Below are 20,350 nucleotides of genomic sequence, written 5' to 3' on the forward strand. Positions count from 1 at the left end.
CTCTCCTCCTAGAAGTGAATGTAGACCAGAGAAACTGCCTTCACATTCATTTGAAATCGATCATGAAGATGTAGATAAGGATGAAGTATGTATTCTGGGTTTTGCTGGGGTTTTCCCCCTGGGGAAGAGTTATTTATTGCTTTAATATCAAATAAAGAATGATAATGGAGGCTTGTTATCTCCTGTAAAATATTTCATATTTTAAATAACTGAAGTTAGTGGAACAGCTTTGTCTCTTATGTCATCATACACACAGCAGGCATATTAATAATGTCTTATTTTAAAAGGAATGAAAGGATGATTATTTGTTGTCAAGTAGGTACATATTAGTTTTCTTTTGTCTTAGAATTCAAAAAGCAAATCCATGCAATATTAATCATGTCTTTCATACAGGATACAACATCCCACTCATCTTCAAAAGGTGGTGGTGGTGGAGGAGGAGGATTAGCAGCAGGAGTTTACAAGTCTGGATGGCTTTATAAAGGGAATTTCAACAGCACTGTAAACAATAGTATTACTGTTCGGGTAAGGGCGCAGCATTATTCTTTCTTTATTCCATTTGGGTTTATATCCCCCACAGAGGCATGCTAGTTTGCCATTGTCATTTAGCTGTTTATTCTCAGGTTTGATTACATTATTGTGAATAATAGTAAAGTAATATTGCAGTTGTGTGCAAAATAGTGTGACTGAAGTGCAGTTAGGAGTTGCTTATTATCTTATCCCTGTGACTAAAGTGTCAGTGGAAATAATCGGAAGTACAACAATTGTCATTCTTTTTTTTCCTCCCCCTATTCAGTCATTCAAAAAGCGTTACTTCCAGCTGACACAGTTGTCAGATAACTCATATATTATGAATTTTTACAAAGATGAAAAAATATCCAAGGAGCCAAAGGGATGTATTTTCTTGGATTCTTGTACAGGAGTTGTACAGGTAAGTTTCATTTTATTTCGCTGTATTGTTTGGGTGTCCCAATGAGTGGAATAGTGGTCTCGTTAAGAGTTTCATTAAATGAAAATTCCATTAGTTTTTTTATGAAATCAATGCAAGTGCTCAGGCTGACAGGTTACAAAGACCACAGTTGAATTATGGTAGCAGATGATGCATATGTTCTTTGCCCATGGCACACATGAAAAAAAAAATATCATAAAATGTTACTTTGCACTGAAATTATTTTGTTAGCTGCCAGATTTTACTTGATGCTTGCTAAGAGCATATGTGCTTGTTGTGGGTTAAAGAAACTCAGGTTACAAACACTGGCTGTTGGCCGAGTGGTAAATTAATCCTGTATCCTGAGCCTTCTTGAAGATCAGCACTTTTGGAGGTGTTAGAGTCTTAATGGCAGCAGGTAGGACACAGCCTTCTTGTTTATTGTGACTTGGAAAAATAAATACCAAGAAATGTCTGATACCACCTTTTGGGTTTTTTATTCCCACTAGGATTGAGTCCTCATCTTTTTACCCCCTTCTACTTCTGCCTTTCCTCTGTCAATGTATTTCAGGGTTTTTTCCCCTTTTTTCTGTTCTACACAAGATGTTATTTCAGTAGGATGTACTGTAGTTGATCTAGCCCCTTGTGTCACTGAATAAGGAAATTCCTTTTTTTAGTTATACTTTATTCCTTAACCTGTAAAGATTGGTAACAGTGCTAGTGCAGACTGATTTGCAAGTTGCTTTGAAAGAAACCTTTCAGGTAATGCAATGGAAGACCTCTGATAAAAACATGCCTCTCTTGATTGGGAGGTCTCTCCTTCACCACTGAACCCCTTCAGAGCAAGAAACACTGTCAGTGAGTAATTCATTCAGGGAGCAAGCATTTGCTGACAGTCCCTGCAGAGCCTCATTCCTGCACCCAAGAAAGTACCAGATCTGCAGGGAGTGACTGTCTACCCTGTGCAGTTACAAGGGCTGTTTCTTATTTTAAACAGGTATAGGACAGGATGGAGGTAAATATGTAGAAGAGCAATGATTTTTGCCAGTATCAGTCCATTGATTTGAAAGGTAGCTTGGAATTGTGTCAGAAGCCATAGAGCTGACTCTTATACAGAAATCCTGTTTAGAAGCTACTGCTTGCTGGCAGTGTGTCCTTTAAGATGGGTCTCAGCCAGAGCTCTGGTTAGGCCCTGAACATCGCTGTAGTGTGGTTTTAGGTGCAGATTAACTGCTATCCCAGAGGGTGCCTGTTCTGCTGTGTTTTCTGACACTCCATGACAGCAGCAATGTCTTGACTGCTGTCTTTTTGACTAACCTCTAATAAAAAAGTTCAAGATACTTTTGAAATCCTTCTCCTGAACTTTAGCATCTGCCTTCTAAGTCTGCAGTGTTCCTGCAATTGTTTGAACTTTAGGTTCTCCTCTTACAACACTAGTTTTTGCGATTGTTCTGTGACTGACATTTAGAATGGGATGCACAAATTTATCAGCTGTCTTCACTAATAAGAAGTGAGAGTCATAGCCAAAGGGCTAAGAGAGCAAGGATTATCAGCTAGCTCTCACAGTCTGTGATGAAATTAGAATCATAGGTCTGAGAAAAAAAAAAGAAACTATTGTACAGTTGCCATAAACAGGCATACCATAAAATGTGAAGAAAGAGTTGGGTAAAACTGAAGATTTAGAGGAAAACTGTGATGTAAAAGTTCTGATTTAATGAGTTTTAATGCCACCATAAATCATTTAACTTTCTATGAATGACTTTGAGCTTCTGTTTGATACAAGTAAACATCCTGGAGAAATCATCTCCAGAGAAAATACAAAATACTTCCAAAACAATTCTGTTATTTTGGAAGAATGACCCTGCAGGCATTAGACTTAGCCTCATGTTTCTTTCATATAGTTTTTTTTTTTTTGAATCTTGTATTATTTCCTTATGGAAGAAATTTTAAACTTGGAATTAAGTGGTGAAGATTACAAATCAACCTCAAGGTCCACATACCACATGGAAGAATTTATAGAGAAGCAAACTGAGAAAGGGTACTTTTCTTTTTTCCTGTTTCCTGATCAGGGAAAAAATAGTTGGCTTTAGATTTGAAACAAAGACTTTGCTGTAGACCTCGTCTGCTTGCCAGAAGTCTGAAGTGCAGATGGAAAAGTGGATATTGAAGTTTTCCTGCCTTAATGTTCTTAAGATTCAGCATGTGAGATGTATTGCTCTAATAGATTATGTCTAATAGATCATGTCTAATGGTGTTATAGTACCTGATTGGAAGATTTTGGCCATGACTGGGGGAAGTACATAATATAGACAAGAAATACATTCATTTTAATGCTGTTCAGAACTTTATGAAGATAAATCAAAACACAGAATTTTTCTTCATAGATTGTGCATAAATTGCTATAAACAATCCACTTATACAAATAATCTGTCTTTACAAGTTTGAATGGCCACTGCCTAAGATTTATGGCTCAGTTTGGTTCACCTTCTAGCTCTTGGTCAAGCCCTAATGTTATATGAGTGAAAATAGGCTTCAGTGAAATGTTAGTCCTTGTTTTACCTTAATTTGAATGTATGCAGTGATTGGAGGGTTAGAGTGATTTAAGGATCAATAAAAATATTGAGCACCTGAGAACCAATTGCTACAAAACCCTATGCTGGATGAAATTTATATCCCTGAAAGAATTTTCACCTCAATAAAATACTTGAGAGGAAAACTATTTTGTGCCAAGAGAATTTCCAGTAGCAAAACTAAAAAATAATGCATGTGCATGCACATACACAAACACATGATCCCAAGTCAGTTTGAAAAGCCAAGATTTGACTGATTCTGTTGACCCAAGAAGCTCCAGAAGTTTTTCAGTCTTAACTGATTCCTGAGCTGGATCATGACATGTAATGTAAGGACTGGAGCAAGTTATTAACAGCAGATTGGGGAGGGATCTTCTAAACCACCTCTGCTGCTGGAAAAAAATGTTAATGGAATTTTATTCTAAGTGCCTTGGGTTCTCTGTCTCTTCCTCTGCTAATCAGTATCAGATTCTGTTCCTCTGTTCCTCTTAAATAAAAATACCACTATCATCTCAGTATCTGGGTTAGAAGCTATTCTTAGTAACTTATTGATATAGGACTGTGCTGAGAAATAGTTATAGTATGTAGAACTACAGGCCTCCATTGTCATATTATTTGAGACTGCTAATAAAGAAAACTAAGTGGAGTCAAATGGCCAGTTATGGAGTAGATGAATTGTTTTTAATTTATCAGCATCACTCTAAGGTTAGATGTGTCAACAAAGTCATGGCAATTTTCTGGAATACTAAAAACGAAACAGTGATGCCAGTGTCCATAGTCAGTGGTTGTAAAAGTCTGATGAAGTAATAGGGGGTAGGACACATCAGTGTTCTTTGAGATTTAAGCAAGGAGGAAAGAAAATTGATGCAACTGCCTTCATAAGACTGAGAGATAAAAGCCTCACTAATTTGATAAATTTCAGGAATGAAGCACATTCTATTTGATCACATCACTTTGTTCAATTTTATTGAGCTGTTTCAGTAACTGAGCACCTGTTAATTCTTATGACAGAAATTGATAGATATTTGGCCATAGAAGATCTTAGATACACAAAGACCCAACAATAAATTGACATAAATTTGTACTAATATTAGAGTGCTGAATTTTCTTTAAAAGTTTTGCTTGAATGTTCTGTTTAAGGAGTGATATATACAAGTCTTTCTTATGGATGTCTATTTCAGTACTTTTTTATAATTAGTTCTAGTATTTATTTTTCTTTTCCTTTTGTTCCAACAGAATAACAGGCTTAGGAAACATGCCTTTGAGTTGAAAATGAATGACCTCACATACTTTGTGCTGGCAGCTGAAAATGAGCAGGATATGGATGACTGGATTTTCACTCTCAACAAAATCCTGCAAATAAATCCAGAGGGAACCATTCAGGAGAGGAAAAGTGCAGATCTCACTGACCTGAAACTGGGTAAGAGTGAATAGTCTCTTGTATTGTTAGGTTTCTTTTTTAATCAAATACAAAGAATTGAACATTTGAATATTACTATTGAATCATTTTAACTGCCTGAGTCTGTAATGGATTCTGCACCTATTGATTTCTGACGAAGCAGCACCAGTCTTTTGGCAATCCCTGAACAATGTCAGCTAACTCCCCACAGATTGTTTCAAAATGCTATAGGGGAGGTAAAGTTGCTCCCCGCAAAGTCAGCAGGAGAAACGTGGCTCTGCTTTGCATATGCAGCTCTTTTTAAATATAGTCCTCTCTGTCGATGACTTTACAGTACTTTGTGTTTTACTGGCTTGGGAGTCTGAAGGTTTTAAAGAGTTTTGTGTTGGAGAGAGGTTCGATCAGTGCTTTTTCCAGCGTTTTGTTGTCTCTAAAAATCTGGAGCTAATAATGTTAAAAAAAGGTCCCAGCTGTGGTATACTGCTCTTTCTGTGGAAGCTTATTGACTTTTCATGTCTTGCTTTTGTGAGTGTGTGTATTAATATGCTTTCACTATGGAAGAAAGACTTGGATGCTCAGTTATACAGTACTTTTCATGTGGCAGTAACTTCTGCACAATAAATCCATGTTCAGTTTGAATGAACCTCAACTGAAGTTCTAAGACTGAAAACACTTGAAATCTTAATACAGATTTGAACTGCTTGTGCTCTGAGCTGGATCAAAGCTTTGAATCCACATGCATCTGAATCTTGGGGAAGTTCAGAGCTAATTGAAGGCTTTAGCCTGTTGTTTATAATAAATTCCAATTTTGGAGGAACAGGATACTCTTCATATAGCCAAAGACATTTTTATAATTTGGAAGCACAAGAGACTTGCACTTCAGAATTGGAGAAGTACTTCTGAAAATCCCACCCATAAGGGTTATTAATGAAACAGGAAGAAATATGTGTTTAAAAGGTCAAAGACATAAGGCTAACAAAAAACAGAAGTCTCTACTGGTAAAAAAAAAACTGATAACGAGCAACAGAAATGTACTATGGAGTTAACTTGTCCAAAGGCATGATGCTTTCTTGGCAGAAGAGCCCTCAGTGGCTCTAATGACTTATTTCACATTGGGCTGAATTACCTAGTGAAAGCAGAACGGTCCCTAGTGAGCTAAGTAAAGCAAAGAGGTTGCTGTGTAGTTCTGTTCTCTGGATCCATAGATATGCAGCTCATGGAGTCTGAACTGCACTCCTCCCCTTCCCAAAGAGGAGGTGAGGTGGTCCATGCCTCACTGAAGACTCCCTTTACTGGGAGTCCAAAGTCTTTCAGTTGACATAAACCTTTGGTGTTGCCTCAGAAGGGACCAATAGCAAGGAAGCAAAGGAAGGTGTCTTTGTTGAGGGCATGAATATTTGTCATGAATGAATGTGTCAGATGTTTCACTGAGAAGTCAGGCCTCTTCTTACATATTGAGATTGAATTACAGAGAGGGACTTTTTACAAGGGCAATGGTTTTAAACTGAAAAAGATGGGAGATTGAGATTAGACATTAGGAAGAAATTTTTTACTATGAGGGTGGCGAAGCACTGGAACAGGTTTCCAAGAGAAGCTGTGGCTGCCCCATCCCTGGCAGAGTTCAAGGCCAGGCTGGACGGGGCTTGAAGCAACCTGGTCTAGTGGAAGTTGTCACTCCCCACGGCAGGGGGGTTTGAACTAGATGATCTTTACGGTCCCTTCCAACCCAAACCATTCTGTGATTCTCTGATACAGTAAGCAACAGTGGGAGGTGAGGTTGAGGAGGACAGAGGTTTGCATTAGTTATCTTTTCCACTTGTTAGCCCAGTGATATTAAAGGGAATAAAAATAATAGCATGGGGATTTTTTTTTAACCCAATGTTTATAGCCAGTGTAATAAAAACAATATCTTTTTTCTTTTTAATTCTTTTCAAGACCCTGCAGAAGTTTCATTGAATTGTGATTGCTCTCAAGAAGAGACTGATTCTTCAGAAAACACCTTGCACCCAGACTTCGCAAAAGTAATGGCAATTATATTTGTCTTTACAAGTTTAATAGTAGTGCTAACTAGGTGAAAAATGACTGCCAATAGATGATCATTTATACTGTGAAAGTTTTGAATATATAGGACGGCCCATTGTGATTGTTAGAAGCATGACAGATGACAGGAATAATTCTCTTTCTGAACAGAAGACAGGCTTTGTTTAGATGAGAAAAGCTCCACTGAACATAAAGAAAGTGGGTGTTCCCTAGAGTGGTTTGATTTGGATGTGTGAAGTCAATAAGAATCTGATCCCTGCAGTTAGCTGTGAAATATTTACTCCTGTTAACTGCATTTTAGAAGAGTTTGGCCTTTGGAGAGCCAAGATTTCCTGTGTGACTTGCAAAGAAACAAGCTGTGAACTGCTCATCCCCTTACGTAATTTCATTGAAAGATATATGTGTCAGGAGATTTCATCTGCTGGATCACAGAAACTGCTTCATGTGGATGAGATAATTGTAGACCGTGATAAGAAGCTTTTTTGATGGAAAACTAGATTAGAAGTGTTTCACTGCTTTTTCTTAAATGATCGTATGATCTGGTTTTGTAATCTTCTATCAGTGAGCTGCTATAGATGCTATCTACACAGCCAAATGCTAGTTGAGGATGTTAGTCCCACAGATTTGAACTGAAAGCTGTATATTCAAATGAGGACAGACTTTTGTCTATATTTTAATGTAGGTTGTAGTCATATATATGAAGTGGTCATCTAGAATTAAAAAAAAAAAAAAAACCCAAACACAAAAAGAAATAAAAACTGACCAACCAGATAAAACGTAACTGAGCTATTAAGGACAAGAGCAGTATCTGATCATCTCATCTGTCGATAGATACTTCTAATGGTTTGCGTAATGCAGATATCTCAAATGTATCTTAAAGATAGCTCAAAGACCACTGATGGCCTGCAAGGCTAAAGTAGACAGTCTGCATATTCTGTGATGCCTGTATTGCCCTTTAAAGTGTTAATTCCTAGTGTGTCGCCTCTCCATCCCCCTTGCTATCTAGGCCTGACCGCAGTGGTCCCTAGTCCACGGCAGGTAAATTTTCTGATCCCATCTCAAACTAAACCAGTAGACCAGGGACACATCAGGACCTGCTTCTGCATGGGTGGACCATGTTAGGAAGTGAACACAGAGCTCTTGGTCTTGCTTGTTATTTAATGTGTGTCAGCAATGTCACACTACTGTGAGAAACACAAAATGTTGAATGGGACCTGTACCATGTCAGCTAAGGTTTGCGCTCAGTCTTGGGCAACCAGGAAAGTTGTGGACTCCATTAATAGTGCAGAGATTGAAAAATAATGACGCATTAGGAAAAGCATAGTGCAAAGGAAGACTGAAGGAACTGAGCATGTTTAGACTGAGGAAAAATGTTTCAAAGGTATCATGAGGGATCTGTCAAGGGAAGGGAATGCATAGGACATACTTTACCTATTGGGTAAATGGGCTTGAATAGCAGGGGAAAAAATACCAAAGTTAGACATAAGGATAAACTTTTAAAAAGCAGGGTAGGAAAGCACCAGGTGGATTCAGGAGGTTGTTGAGTTACTTTTATCAGAGAACTTAATATTAATGTAGGCAAGTGTCCGTCAGAAATAAGACAGGTGTGACTGATCTTGCCTTGTGACAGAAGGATGGATGTGGAGAGGACTCCCAGCCTTACTTTTGCAAACTGTGTGACTGCCCACCTTCTAAGGCTGAACTGCACTTTCCTGCCTCACTTTCTGCTGTAACTCTTCCCAAGTGTTTTTCTGTGGGGATAGTTTGGTTTGCTTTGGTTTTACCTCAACTTGGGAATCCCTAAATTTGTTTTAGCACAGTGATCTACAGTTCTGACATCTTACACAATGACAACATTGTGTTTAGTAACATATATGAATTTTAATTACCTGATCTATTTTGGGGCTCCTTAGAAGTGTATCATGGCCTGAAAATCCTTGCTTCACAAGCATATAACACTCAAAGAGTGCTTGAAGGTGCTTTGGGATAACTACTGCAGAAATTTGAAGTATTGTGAGAAGTGAAACATTGATTATTCATTTAGAAGTCTTAACAACTCCATGGATTTCTGTTCTTATGCAGAAAACTAATTTATTATCTGTCACCCCAGTACATCACAGAAACAGAAGAAACGGTGAAAGCTTCTCGAAATACAGAGCGGCTAAATCTTTTCTCTTTGGATCCTGATATAGTAGTAAGTGATGTATATTTATTTTTCCCCCAGGTTATTTTGAAGTTTTAAAATACAAGTGAGTTAGCTAAGCCACCAGAGTGGGTTGGAGTCCAGCAAGCAATTGGGTGTACCTGAGACTTCAATTTTGAAGGGTGAGGGGAGCTATCTCTGGTCTGTAGAGATTTCGGTATAGACTCTAACGATATCTGATCATAGAATGGTTGAGGGTAGAAGTGACTTCTGAAGGTCATCAAGTCCAGGATAGATAGATAAGCTTTGACTCATCAAAGCAAACTGAAGATATTACAGCAGCAAAATCTTCTCTTGGACTGGGTATGTTATCAGAACAGTGGTTTTATTGTTATTCATTACACTGAATTTCACTACAGAAATCTGAATGGATATAAAAAGCAGTGGGAAATTACAGTTGGAGTTAGAAAAGGTTGTCTATGTGAAAAGAAGTTTAGGTGGAAATGTAGAAAGGGCAGGTTGCTTTTCTTTTTATCTTCAGCTTTCTTATCATTCAGTGTCAGAGTTCATACTTGAAAGAGTGTTATTCCTTGCACGGAATGTACATTTGTTGGTGATTTAACTGGAAACTTCAGTTAAAAAGGAGACGTGAGAAAAATTGGGATCAGTAATATATTAAAACTTGAAGCTTTTGTCAATCAACTGCAGCACCGTTATTAAAAGTATTAAGTGAATTGAAATAGTGGTGTGATGTATAAGTAAGAGAAAAGTTCTGAAGCCTAATCCTAAAATGTGGTGTTATAGTCTGAAAATATGAGGCTGTTTAGTCTGTTTGAGGAAATTAAGATGAAAAGTTTCAGAAGTGGTAAGCAAACAAGAAACGATTAGAACCAAAATTATAGGAAACATAACTCAGATCCATCTTTCTGCCTCTTACATTATGGTATGTCCTTAGGTAATATTTTTGCTTTGCTTCCTCATCTATAAATTAGGAGTAACACTCATTTAGCAAGGTAATGTGAACATATCAGTAGTGACTCTGAGTTTTCCAGGTGCTTCATGACTGCCAGGACCTCTAAAAAGCTTACTTAGTTTTGGCGTGTCATACTTTTCCTATATATAACGTATTGCCAATTTATTTTAGTCATTGAGTCCTCAGAAAAAGGAGTTTCCAGGGACAAACTCGGTGATAAAGCCATTTGAAGAAAAGCCTGCAAAGAGGATCCTGATCACTTGCAAATCCCTCAGTTTGAATCTCCAGGCCTGTGTTACTGAAAATGAAAATGATCCTTTGACCAATGTAAGTTTTAGTTATCTCCCTGTGAGTTTTTTCTTTCTTTTCTTTCTTTCTTTTTCTTTTATTCCATCTTTCTGTACACTTGGCTCTTTGTAAAGAGACTGTAAAGTTAAGACGTGTCACGCACACATACTGCTGTCGCTACTCCTCCTCCTCCTCTGCCCATCCCTTAGAACCGAATAATGAAATTGACAAACTTTTCAGTAAATATCTTGAAGCTGATTTAGGTTGTCAAATTTTACCTACAGTTCAATATGGAATTTAAAACATTAAAATCCTTGATGTTCCTTAACAATAGCTTAAACTGTCAAGACCTATGCAGGGAGGCAACGGAATATCAGTTGCTGCTGAATTGGTTTTTTTGTTTTTCACAGAGAGACCAGGAACCAAGCAGATTAAATTACAGAAGAGAAGGCAAAATAGAAAGGACTGGCTGCTTCACCTGGTGGAAAAAAAAAAACCTAAAAGCAGGACAAACCAGAAAATTTTACTTATTCTTACTTTAAGAAAAAAGGGCCGGGAAAGCAAGACACAGGTGTCAGTCTATAGCTTTTAGTTAGCTCTCCTCTGAAGCAGGAAAGTTTTGAGAAATCAGTGTCCTGGTAATTCAACTTTCATACATTACATATGAGGCATTGATTTTTTTTTTTTTTCTAATTTTTTTTTTTTTCATTTGAAGATGACCTCTGCAGTGAGTGCACATTCAGCATGATGTAATCAATACTTTTTTGGCAGACTGGAATAACTGTTTAAATGAAGACATGATAACTGTACCAAGGGCATGCAGTAGTTCACTACAGAGGCTGGAAAAGCACAGAATATTGTGCCTGCTGTACATTGTTCTTTATCTCCAAAGTTTAAAGATTCTGATTTATGAACAGCTCAGAAGGTGTTATTCTGAGACTGATTTATTTCATCAGAACTGTGGAGGCTCTTTGGAGGTTACTTACAGTCATAGGATTTAATTCCCTGATACTATGCAATAGAATAAGTGGGTACTGTCAGCGGTTTGAATGCTCTTGGTTTCCTAGAAAAATGAAACATGTGTTTCCAAGAGAATAATACACCCACTCATTTGTGTTTGTACCAGTAAACATTTTTCATCTACTCACATTTTGTCATCTTAGTGCCGCATTTCTGACAATCCCAGGAAAGCCCACCCTCATTCTTCTTTCTTTTATAATGGCTTTGAACTGACATTCTAAAAATCCTGTAAAATGTTTCTTTGTGACTCTATTCAATTTACTCTAATAGTGATCTGTGACAAATACATTTGCTTTCTATTCTGCAAGTTTCTAAATTAGCTGTCAATTACTGTTCTGTTATCAAACTACCTATAAAAGCCCCTAAAATCACATGGTTGGAAACTAGCTTTTGCAGGGACGTGTGTTTTTAATGTATGTCATAATTTGTAAGTAATATTTGTTTGCTTTCTGGGTTTTTTTGTAGTTGCAGAAACCTATTAAAAGATAATCTACCACCTTGCTCTCAGCTATCGCTATTTTATGTTTCTGGTGTTTTCTTCAGGTAGAGCCATTCTTTGTGAGTGTGGCGCTGTATGATGTCAGGGATGGCAAGAAGATCTCTGCTGATTTTCATGTGGATTTGAACCACACGCTCGTTAGACAGATGATTTCAGGTTCCTCATTTTCATTAGAAAATGGCACTGTTGAGAATATAAACTCAAATGAAATGGAAGAACCACGGGTGAAGGGGTTCCCAGAAGAATGGCTGAAATACCCAAAACAGGTATTCTACATGTGACCTGTTCAGTAGCATTCATTTTTATCAGAGAATTTATCTGTACTACCACTGTTTCTTGCATTCAAGAATACTCCTTTTTTGTGTATCGGCAGTACTTGAATACAGATCCTTGATTTTTGAGCTCCCTGTATAGAGTTTAAAACCATTTACAGTCAAAACTTTGAAAAAGGTTGCCATCTGCTATTCAGTGAAACCACCCGTTTCCTGTGCTCTGGGTGCATTGGTTGATGTCTTCCAAATCAGTTAAACAAAATCACAACTTAAAGCAACACTTAGGTGCTGCATTACTCTCAAAGTTCTTCCACATTCTTGCTGTTGGTATAAGCTTTACTCTGAAACTCCATACATTACCTTTTCTTCTCCCTGTCATTGCCCTTATGTGTGACTGATTTAGGCCAACATTTAAGTACTGTCCAAGAGGAATAGTTAGGTTAGGTGATGCTAACATGGTCATACAACTTCTTGACTTGAGTCAGTCTGTTTGCAAGGTGCTACATATGCACAGGCTTACCTCAGCGGTAGAACAAAGATTTTATTTCCCATCCAGCCGTATTGAGTATGTAGAGAGATACTAATCCTCAATAATCCTTTCTGAATCTGGTTTATTGCTGTTCTCATCAACTGAGAGCACTGGCAGTATTTAATTTCTCCTGTATTGCTATTTACTTTTAAACTGTTCTTTCTTTTCTCCACAGGCTCTTTTCTCCATAAGTAATCCTCATTCTGAGATAGTATTAGTGGCAAAAATAGAAAAGGTGCTTACGGGAAACATTGCCAGCAGCGCTGAACCTTACATTAAAAATCCTGATTCGTTTAAGGTAATGTAACAGGAACATCAGTTCCTTCTTTGTCAGCCTCACCCTATTGGAAGCTGAAGACATTGCAAATTGGGCTTACAAAACTCACCAGTGTATGGTTGCTGAACAGGACGAGTTCACGCATAAGAAAACAAATGTCCAAACTCCACTGATGGAATGAATGAAGTATCATTTTGTCTGCAACATACAAATCTATTTGTGGTCATTCTTACTGTAGTTATGTCTTAGCAGAGTGAAATTCTCTTTCAGCAGTCTGTTTGAAATCATGGGTTAGTGCACTTTGTATATAAGCAAAGCTGGGGTGGGCATCTCTTTCTCCCTGAAAGCAGGCAGTACATCTGCATTGGGTGTATTAGAGAAAACTGCAATAATAACTGTAACTAATGCAGTTCTGACTGAAGGGATAGTGAGGGTGTTTAATTTGTCAGCATCATCGTATTCATCTGTGATGTCTTTGCTGTATTCCCAGAACCTTCTATAAAGGGCAGTATCAGGCTAAATTATTTTAGGGGCACTATACCCTCTTCAGCAGCAGAGTACTTGGATGCACTGTGTGCAGCATTTCAGATATTATAATTATATTGATGGAATAATTAATATTTTCTTTTTTTTGTAGTGTGCACAGAAGGTGTTAAAATCCAATAAACAGTTCTGCAGCAAGCTGGGGAAATACCGTATGCCATTTGCTTGGTCAGTGAGGTATGTATTAATTCTTGTTATAATTTTATAAGCATTTAACAGCTTATTCTGCTCTTGAACTTGAATCCTCTTATTCTTTCCCACTTTTTCTGCCTGAAGCTAAGCAAAGCTTTCTGCATGGTCCAGAACCCCAGAGGATCCTGCAGCTTTGTTATTGCATTGCCCTATTATTCACATAGCTAAATGTTGGTCACTATCTCATTAAATGTTAATGTGGTGGAAAGTTTTCTTTAGGTATGTAGTGGAGTAGCAAAGGTGGCTGACACAATATCAATTTATTGTGAGCCCCACCACTGATTTGGTGTGAAAAATTACCAAAGAGATTTCAAAGTTACAGTTTTCACAAGAATTTCCTGCAAAGATAATTACAGTCTGAAATAGAATTGCAGTGGCCACATAAAATATAAGTGCACAAGTTTGAAGCTCTGTTCTTGTAATGATGCCTGTCAGGTTTTAAGAAAAATCTAACCAAGAATTTGGAGGTTATGGTGCCCCTAAAATAGTGCCTTGGAGGTGATATTAGGGGACTATGCTTCAGGTGCTCTTGCATTTTTAGTGGTTAGTAGGCAACAAAGAGCTGTTATTTTCTTGTTTGGCAGGTCACTCTGGTTTGATTACAGGTCAGTGCAGTGGTAATAACGGATTTTCGTTGTTTCTCTCCTCCTGGATAATTTCTTGCTGGTCTCGCCCTCAAGATTGAGGCACCCCTGTGCCTCTTGATCCCCGTCTACCAAATTAACTCACAAAACCAGATATGACTTAATTCTGCTGTTCTCCTTTCAAGTTTCTATGTAATTCCTTTCTCTGTCCTCTCAATTTTTTTCTTCTCAGTCTTCTGTAATTTCTTCAGCTTACTGCTGCCCTGGAATGAGAGAGCTCCCTGACTGAGTCCCTCCTGTGTGTCACTGTGACAGCTGTCCCTTCTTTCTGCCATACATAGAGCAGGGAATATAAAGTTTTATATTCCCTATAAAAATGAAAACTGGATTACTGAGTAAAAACATTCCTTTTTCTCTTTGGCTTCTGTTCTGACCATGGCAGGCCAGGTGGAGAGCTGCCTGAAGCTGTAGGGAGTAAGGAGGAGAGGAGCAAGTGCTAGGTGAAAAAGTCATGTAGCATTGCCCATAACTGTGAGGGATAGCTGTGGGGATATGTGCTTCTGGTGTGGAGGTACAGAGCACCTGAGTGCACAGTTTCCCCTGTTGCATGTAGAGGAAAGCTTATGATTTTAGACTATGATGCTTAAATGGCAAAGGAGAAAACACAATGCAAGGTACAGCCATTTGAAGAGTTCATTTTTTTTTATTGACATACATTTTTGTCAATGTCCAGGAGGAATAGGAGCAGTATGTGTGTGCTCCAGAGAAAAACAGGTAATGTGTTCTGATCTGTCATTGCAAGCTTAGGGATACTCATTAATATTTACTACTTCAGGGTAGCCAAAGGACCATTCATCAAAATTATATTGATGTGTGTCTCTTGGGTTGACAGAACTACTTTTAGTGTGTAATGGACCATACAATGGCAAGAGGTGCAGGCTTGAAGCTTTTTATTATCTCCATCCTGCCTGTGGTCTCTGGCAGTGCCATCAGTAGTATTTCTTGCAACTCAGTCATTTCTGTAGCTATCTTGAGGTGGCATGATGATTTTAACTAGTTCAGGGTCTGGCTAGTCACTTATGCATGTGGAGAATGCTAAAACGTCCTTCTGCATCTTTGGCAAATCTTAAGAGTGTTCCTTGCAAGGAAAAAGTACAGAAAGGTGGTGTTCTTATTTTGAAGGAAGTGCATTTCCCTTTCCTAGGATTCCCCAGGTGGCAATTCCCAGTTGCCTCTCAGTGAGAGGCAGCAGGCAGAGGCAGGGTTCAGGCTGTGACATATCATACCGGTACATGGATGCTGTGTATGTGCTGCAGCTGTACTGCTCAAGCTCATTCCATAGTACTGTGTCTCAGCCCAGAACTCTACCTGCGCTTGTTCTGCCTAAGGCAAGTCTAACAGACATGAAAAAAGTTTTACTTCTGCGCCTGGAAGGAGGATAGCACCCTAACTACCTGTCAGGCTAGGGTAGACTGAGAAAATGGTGCCTTTCAGAAGATTCTCCTCTCCTTTCAGCTGTGTTACTTCAGATATTTTTAGCATTAAAATACCAGTTGGCAATTCCTTGGTCATCTTAGATCATAGCATCATAGAATAGTTTAGGTTGGAAGAGACCTTCAAAGGCCACCTAGTCCAACTTCCCTGCAATGAGCAGCAGCTTCCGATCACCACAACCATGTGAGCAGAAGTGTTTTCTGTAGGTGGATTGCTTTACTTAGCTACTGCTCATCTAAATGAAACAAAGCAGTTGCTGCTGCTGCATCCACCAGTAGGTGTTGGATAGATGAACAGATATATTTTCTTTTTGGAATTCCATGCAGACAGTTAATTGGCACAGGCTGGAATGTGGCAAAGGACATAAAGAAGGGTGAGAGTAGTAGAGTTCCATCTGAGAGGACCTTGTTTGTGTGATACTCAGTACAGTGGGTGTGGGAATCACTGGGAGTCAGAGCCTTCTCCATTCTGTTTCCTTGAGGCTTTTTGTGAATGGAAACTCTTGGCTCTAATCCCATACTTTTCAGTTAGAGAGATGGCAATGATTTGTTTCACTGGGTATTCTCTAAGAAACTACAGGCTTCTTTTTCTATAGGCAGTTCACAGTCTTAGAAAAGAAGATCAAAAATGCTTTACTTACTGTATTTTTTTCTTTCCCTATGACAGGATCAAATCATTCCTAAATATATTTATCTAGACAATACTTCTGGCTGTGATCTCTCAAATATGAATAGGAATATATGCTTGTGGTGTTGGCAGATGCACAGAAAGTTTCAACATTTTACAGATTTACATGTGCACATTACACAGATAGCCTGCACATGGGCACAGGGCGTAGCTGGGGTTTGTGGACATCCCTCAGTTCCAGCAGGCAGTATTTTTGAATGGCCTCCTTAATTCAGTGCTTCAGTGCCTATACTTTTATAAAGCTTTCCTTCCATCTGTAGAACTAATTACAGAAAATACACTTGGGTGTGGTTTTCAGCTCTTAAACTTTTTCAGTATAAAAAGTTATTCATCACATTATGAGGTAGCAGTTTAAAAATCATTTACTAAATACACCACATGTATGAGCTTGTTGGTATCAGTGATGTTGCACAAGAGCTTTATTTAGTTCATTGGGTTAAATTCTGCACTCATTTACACCTGTTTGTGTGTTAACATTACCCAGGACTCTCTTTGGTAAGAGCAAAGTATAATTTAGCCCTATAAAATTTATTTCTATTTTCACAGCTTGAAAATAGAAGTTTCCGCAGGAGGCTGTCACACTACAGGGGAAAAAAAAGGTTTGGCTATGATAAATAGCTAAACCCTGGTTTTGGAAATGTGTTTTCCAGTTATTTCATTCTGGCATTAACCACACTCCTGTTTTGTGTGGAAATTTTCCCCTCTTAAAGCAGTTGCAGATGGCCACAGTGCGGTTTCTTTTTTTTCATGTACACATTCAATGAGCCAAAATCTTGACAGTTAAGTATTGTACATGTGACTGAAACTCTTAATTACCTTATGTGGCATCCAGTTTGCTAGCATCATTCAATAGCATGACTCAGGATTCCTCCCTGATTCCCTGCTGGTGTTGGTGGGATCTGGTGTCTGTGTGCTCTCACAGGTATAATTATGGCGTGTTAGAATTACAGTGTGTCAAATCCATCTTCCATTCTCATATTCCTGCCAGAATTGCCAAAGTTTGCAAATATGTGCCTGAGCTACATATTGTATATGTGGGGAAACTTCACTCACAGATTAGTTTTTACACTTTGCTGTTCTTTCAAGCCTTCACCACTCTCATAAGTTTCATGTTTTACAGCCTAATATTTTAATCCTTCAGCAGCTTATGCAGCTTCTGGTTCAGTTTTCAGCCGGTATAGGTTAATGTAGCTGAAGGTAGCAGGGCTGCACTGATTTACCGTAGCTGCAGATATCACACTGAATCTCCAACCCTGGAGGTGAGCTATTTTTTGACAAATTGTAACCCACTGCTTTAAAAGTGGCTTTTTCAATGTTAAGTTATGAACATTGTGTAGGTTTCCCATGCTTACAGGGTTTTTTAGGATTGTAGTCTATCAGCTAGCAATGTCAGAACAGTAGAATCACAGAAACGCTTTAAATACTGAGGTGATGTTTCAATTTCTGTAGTGAAATCTGTTTTTTCCCCTAAATTTGTACCTTTAAAATCATTTCAGGATTTTAATTCTGTGAAATTTTTCTTATTAAAATCTCTCCGGTAAATAAGTAACTGGTAGTAAAGAATCACTAAGATATTAGACAAATATTGGACTCTTGGACTGTAGAAGTGGTTTGTATATTTCCTTTACTTTGGTGTGACAGCTGTCATTCTCAAAGGTCTTCGTTATGTTCACTGTGACACTGAGCACTCCTGCTCCACCTGCACCCAACACCCTGAAAGGATCTAGCAAAACATAGGATTGTGGTTACTTAACTGCAGATGTGATGCACACAATATTTGCTGCTCTGGCAATTTTTCAGCTTTAGTGAGCCAGGGGAATGGAGACACCGGTACAGCGTGACCAGCAGAAAGCCATGTAACTCTTCCCTGAGTGCATAAAACATGCCTCTTCTTTAGAAGGGTTATCTTGTTTTCAGTGGACATCTAAATTGCTCTTGTAGTGGCAAGAACTTTACATGAGTGGAGTATTGTGTGTAAGTTGGAGGGATAAAAATACGTGTTTTGCATTGTGGTACCTGGTCTCATGCAATTTTGTCTTGGGTGTATGCTGCTGAACTTACAAGGAGCAGTTGTAGAGGTAGGGCATATGATACCCAGGGAACACTGATGCTGGGGAGGAGTGGTTGTAGGTAGGAGGACTCTGTTAAGCCCTTCTGATTCCAAAACTGAGTGGCTGGATGGGTAAAGGTGACGATGCCATGTCCCAGGAGGCAGTGCTCAGCACCACTGACCCAGAATGAGCTACTTCCAGCACAGACCTGGTTCTTTTTCCTTTTAAACCATGAACATCCCCAATCCTGCCTTGATAAGTGCCCCTACGCCCTGCTGTGCTGAGCAGTGGTTTGCTTGGTGTCAGATCCTGCACTGGAATTAGTTAATAAGCTGCAGGAGAGCCTGGGTTTGCTCAGCATCACATTGCAGAGCCCAGTGGTACAGCATAAATAACTCACTGAGTGTTTTAGTCCTCTCTGTTAGTCTGGAAAAGGAAGCAGTGCTGAGGGCAAGAAATGTCTTAGTGTCACCAATACTGTAACTGTAATAATTAATAAATCTTTTCTTCTTTCAGGTTTTTTTTTTTGTTGTTGTTGTTGTTGTTTTTTTCCTTCTTTTTTTTTTCCTGACAGCTGTTTAATAGGATTTGTAAAGTGGTGGCTGCCAGAAATTAAGCCTGGTTACTCCCTAATAACTTCAGATTTTTGACATGCCATGTTGGTGTGGGTCTTATTCTCGCTAACTGCTGGAGGCAAAAATCTGATAGAAGAGAGTTGATTGTTCTCTACAGCTGCAAAGAAATGAAACAGTGGGCTTCACTCAGTTAATTGAGTTAAGACACGGTGTATTTATTCTTGGGATCCTTTTCCAAAGGTTTAGTCCATTATCTTGCATCTGGCAGCAGTCTGTGCTGGCATCAATTCTTCTTCTCACTGGCAGTGGAACAGAGAAGTAAATTAAGGAAGCAAGATTGGCCAAATTATTCACAGAACAGCACTTAGTGTCAAGAACATTTTACTTTTGTTAAGCAATGTTTTTGCATACTACAGTTGAATCCAAGGCCCATTCATTTGGATAGCTGTTACATTATCCAGTCCAGCCAGCATGTGTGACCCTTGGGGATATACAAAGGGCACTGGAATGTGTTAATTAAGTCCTGCAAGTGTCAATGAGCAGGAATGGAAATATCTGGGGATGCCTTCCTGTGTGCACAACAGCTGAAACTCATTGTTCCCAGTTACAGAGAGATATCCTTTTTTTTTTCCATTTCATTTGGCACTTCGTAGCTAGTTCATGAAAAATGTAGTGAGTGCGCCACAAATTTGTTTCGTGTAGGAAAGCTAATCCCTGTGAGTTGGAAAGCTAATCCCAGTAAGTTGGTGTCATGCTCCTGGAGAGCATATTTAATGCATAGAAAGAGGTCTCTAAGCTGGTTCTCCAAAAAGCATATATTTCTTTACATGGTCAGATGTAGTGATTGGGATTTGACACCTTGCTCTGTTTTCTGTTACTTAAAATTATCATGGTTTTCACTGGATAATAACTTCTTGGACAAAACAATTTACTGCTGTAATGAATTCTTCAAAATGTTTCCTTGAAATAAGAAGTCAATCTCTTTGTTGAAGTGAGAGGTTATGTCCTTGATGTGTGAGCAAGATGGTGAATTTCCACCAGGCTCAGGGTTAGTGGCTGTCAGCTGGGGATGGCCTTTCTGGGGCTGTCTGAAGAGCTTGCTGAAAGGCTGGAGAAGGCAGCCTTGCAGCCAGGGTGGTGGAGCAGCAGGTAGGAGTAGAGAGCGGGCTCTGATGAGGTGCTGTACACTTCCAGCTTTCTCAAGTGAGACTTGGCCATAGAAGAGGGGGGCAAAAATGGTGGATGCTGAACTGGATGGTGATTAATGTTCTAGCATTAAACCCCAT

The 20,350-nt window shown here is 38.8% G+C and overlaps 1 protein-coding gene across 10 annotated transcripts in view; it reads left to right on the forward strand.

Annotated features, from left to right (window-relative positions):
* DOCK10 (dedicator of cytokinesis 10) overlaps positions 1–20,350 on the forward strand; it is a 161,241-nt gene that overhangs the window by 85,633 nt on the left and 55,258 nt on the right. For 9 of the 10 annotated variants that reach the window (XM_061453006.1, XM_061453010.1, XM_061453009.1 and 6 more), the window contains exons 5-14: positions 13–85; positions 394–525; positions 797–931; positions 4,735–4,918; positions 6,833–6,918; positions 9,048–9,131; positions 10,225–10,380; positions 11,905–12,126; positions 12,837–12,959; positions 13,576–13,658. In XM_061453006.1, coding sequence (XP_061308990.1) covers positions 13–85; positions 394–525; positions 797–931; positions 4,735–4,918; positions 6,833–6,918; positions 9,048–9,131; positions 10,225–10,380; positions 11,905–12,126; positions 12,837–12,959; positions 13,576–13,658 — 1,278 coding nt within the window. The remainder of the gene's footprint in view (positions 1–12; positions 86–393; positions 526–796; positions 932–4,734; positions 4,919–6,832; positions 6,919–9,047; positions 9,132–10,224; positions 10,381–11,904; positions 12,127–12,836; positions 12,960–13,575; positions 13,659–20,350) is intronic. The other variant, XM_061453011.1, reaches the window with a different exon arrangement.

This window comes from Pezoporus flaviventris, unplaced genomic scaffold (assembly GCF_033815535.1).
Source record: "Pezoporus flaviventris isolate CSIRO_AGI_PZ_B2104156 unplaced genomic scaffold, CSIRO_AGI_Pfla_v1 ptg000013l, whole genome shotgun sequence".
In the NCBI taxonomy this organism is placed as follows: Eukaryota; Metazoa; Chordata; class Aves; order Psittaciformes; family Psittacidae; genus Pezoporus; species Pezoporus flaviventris.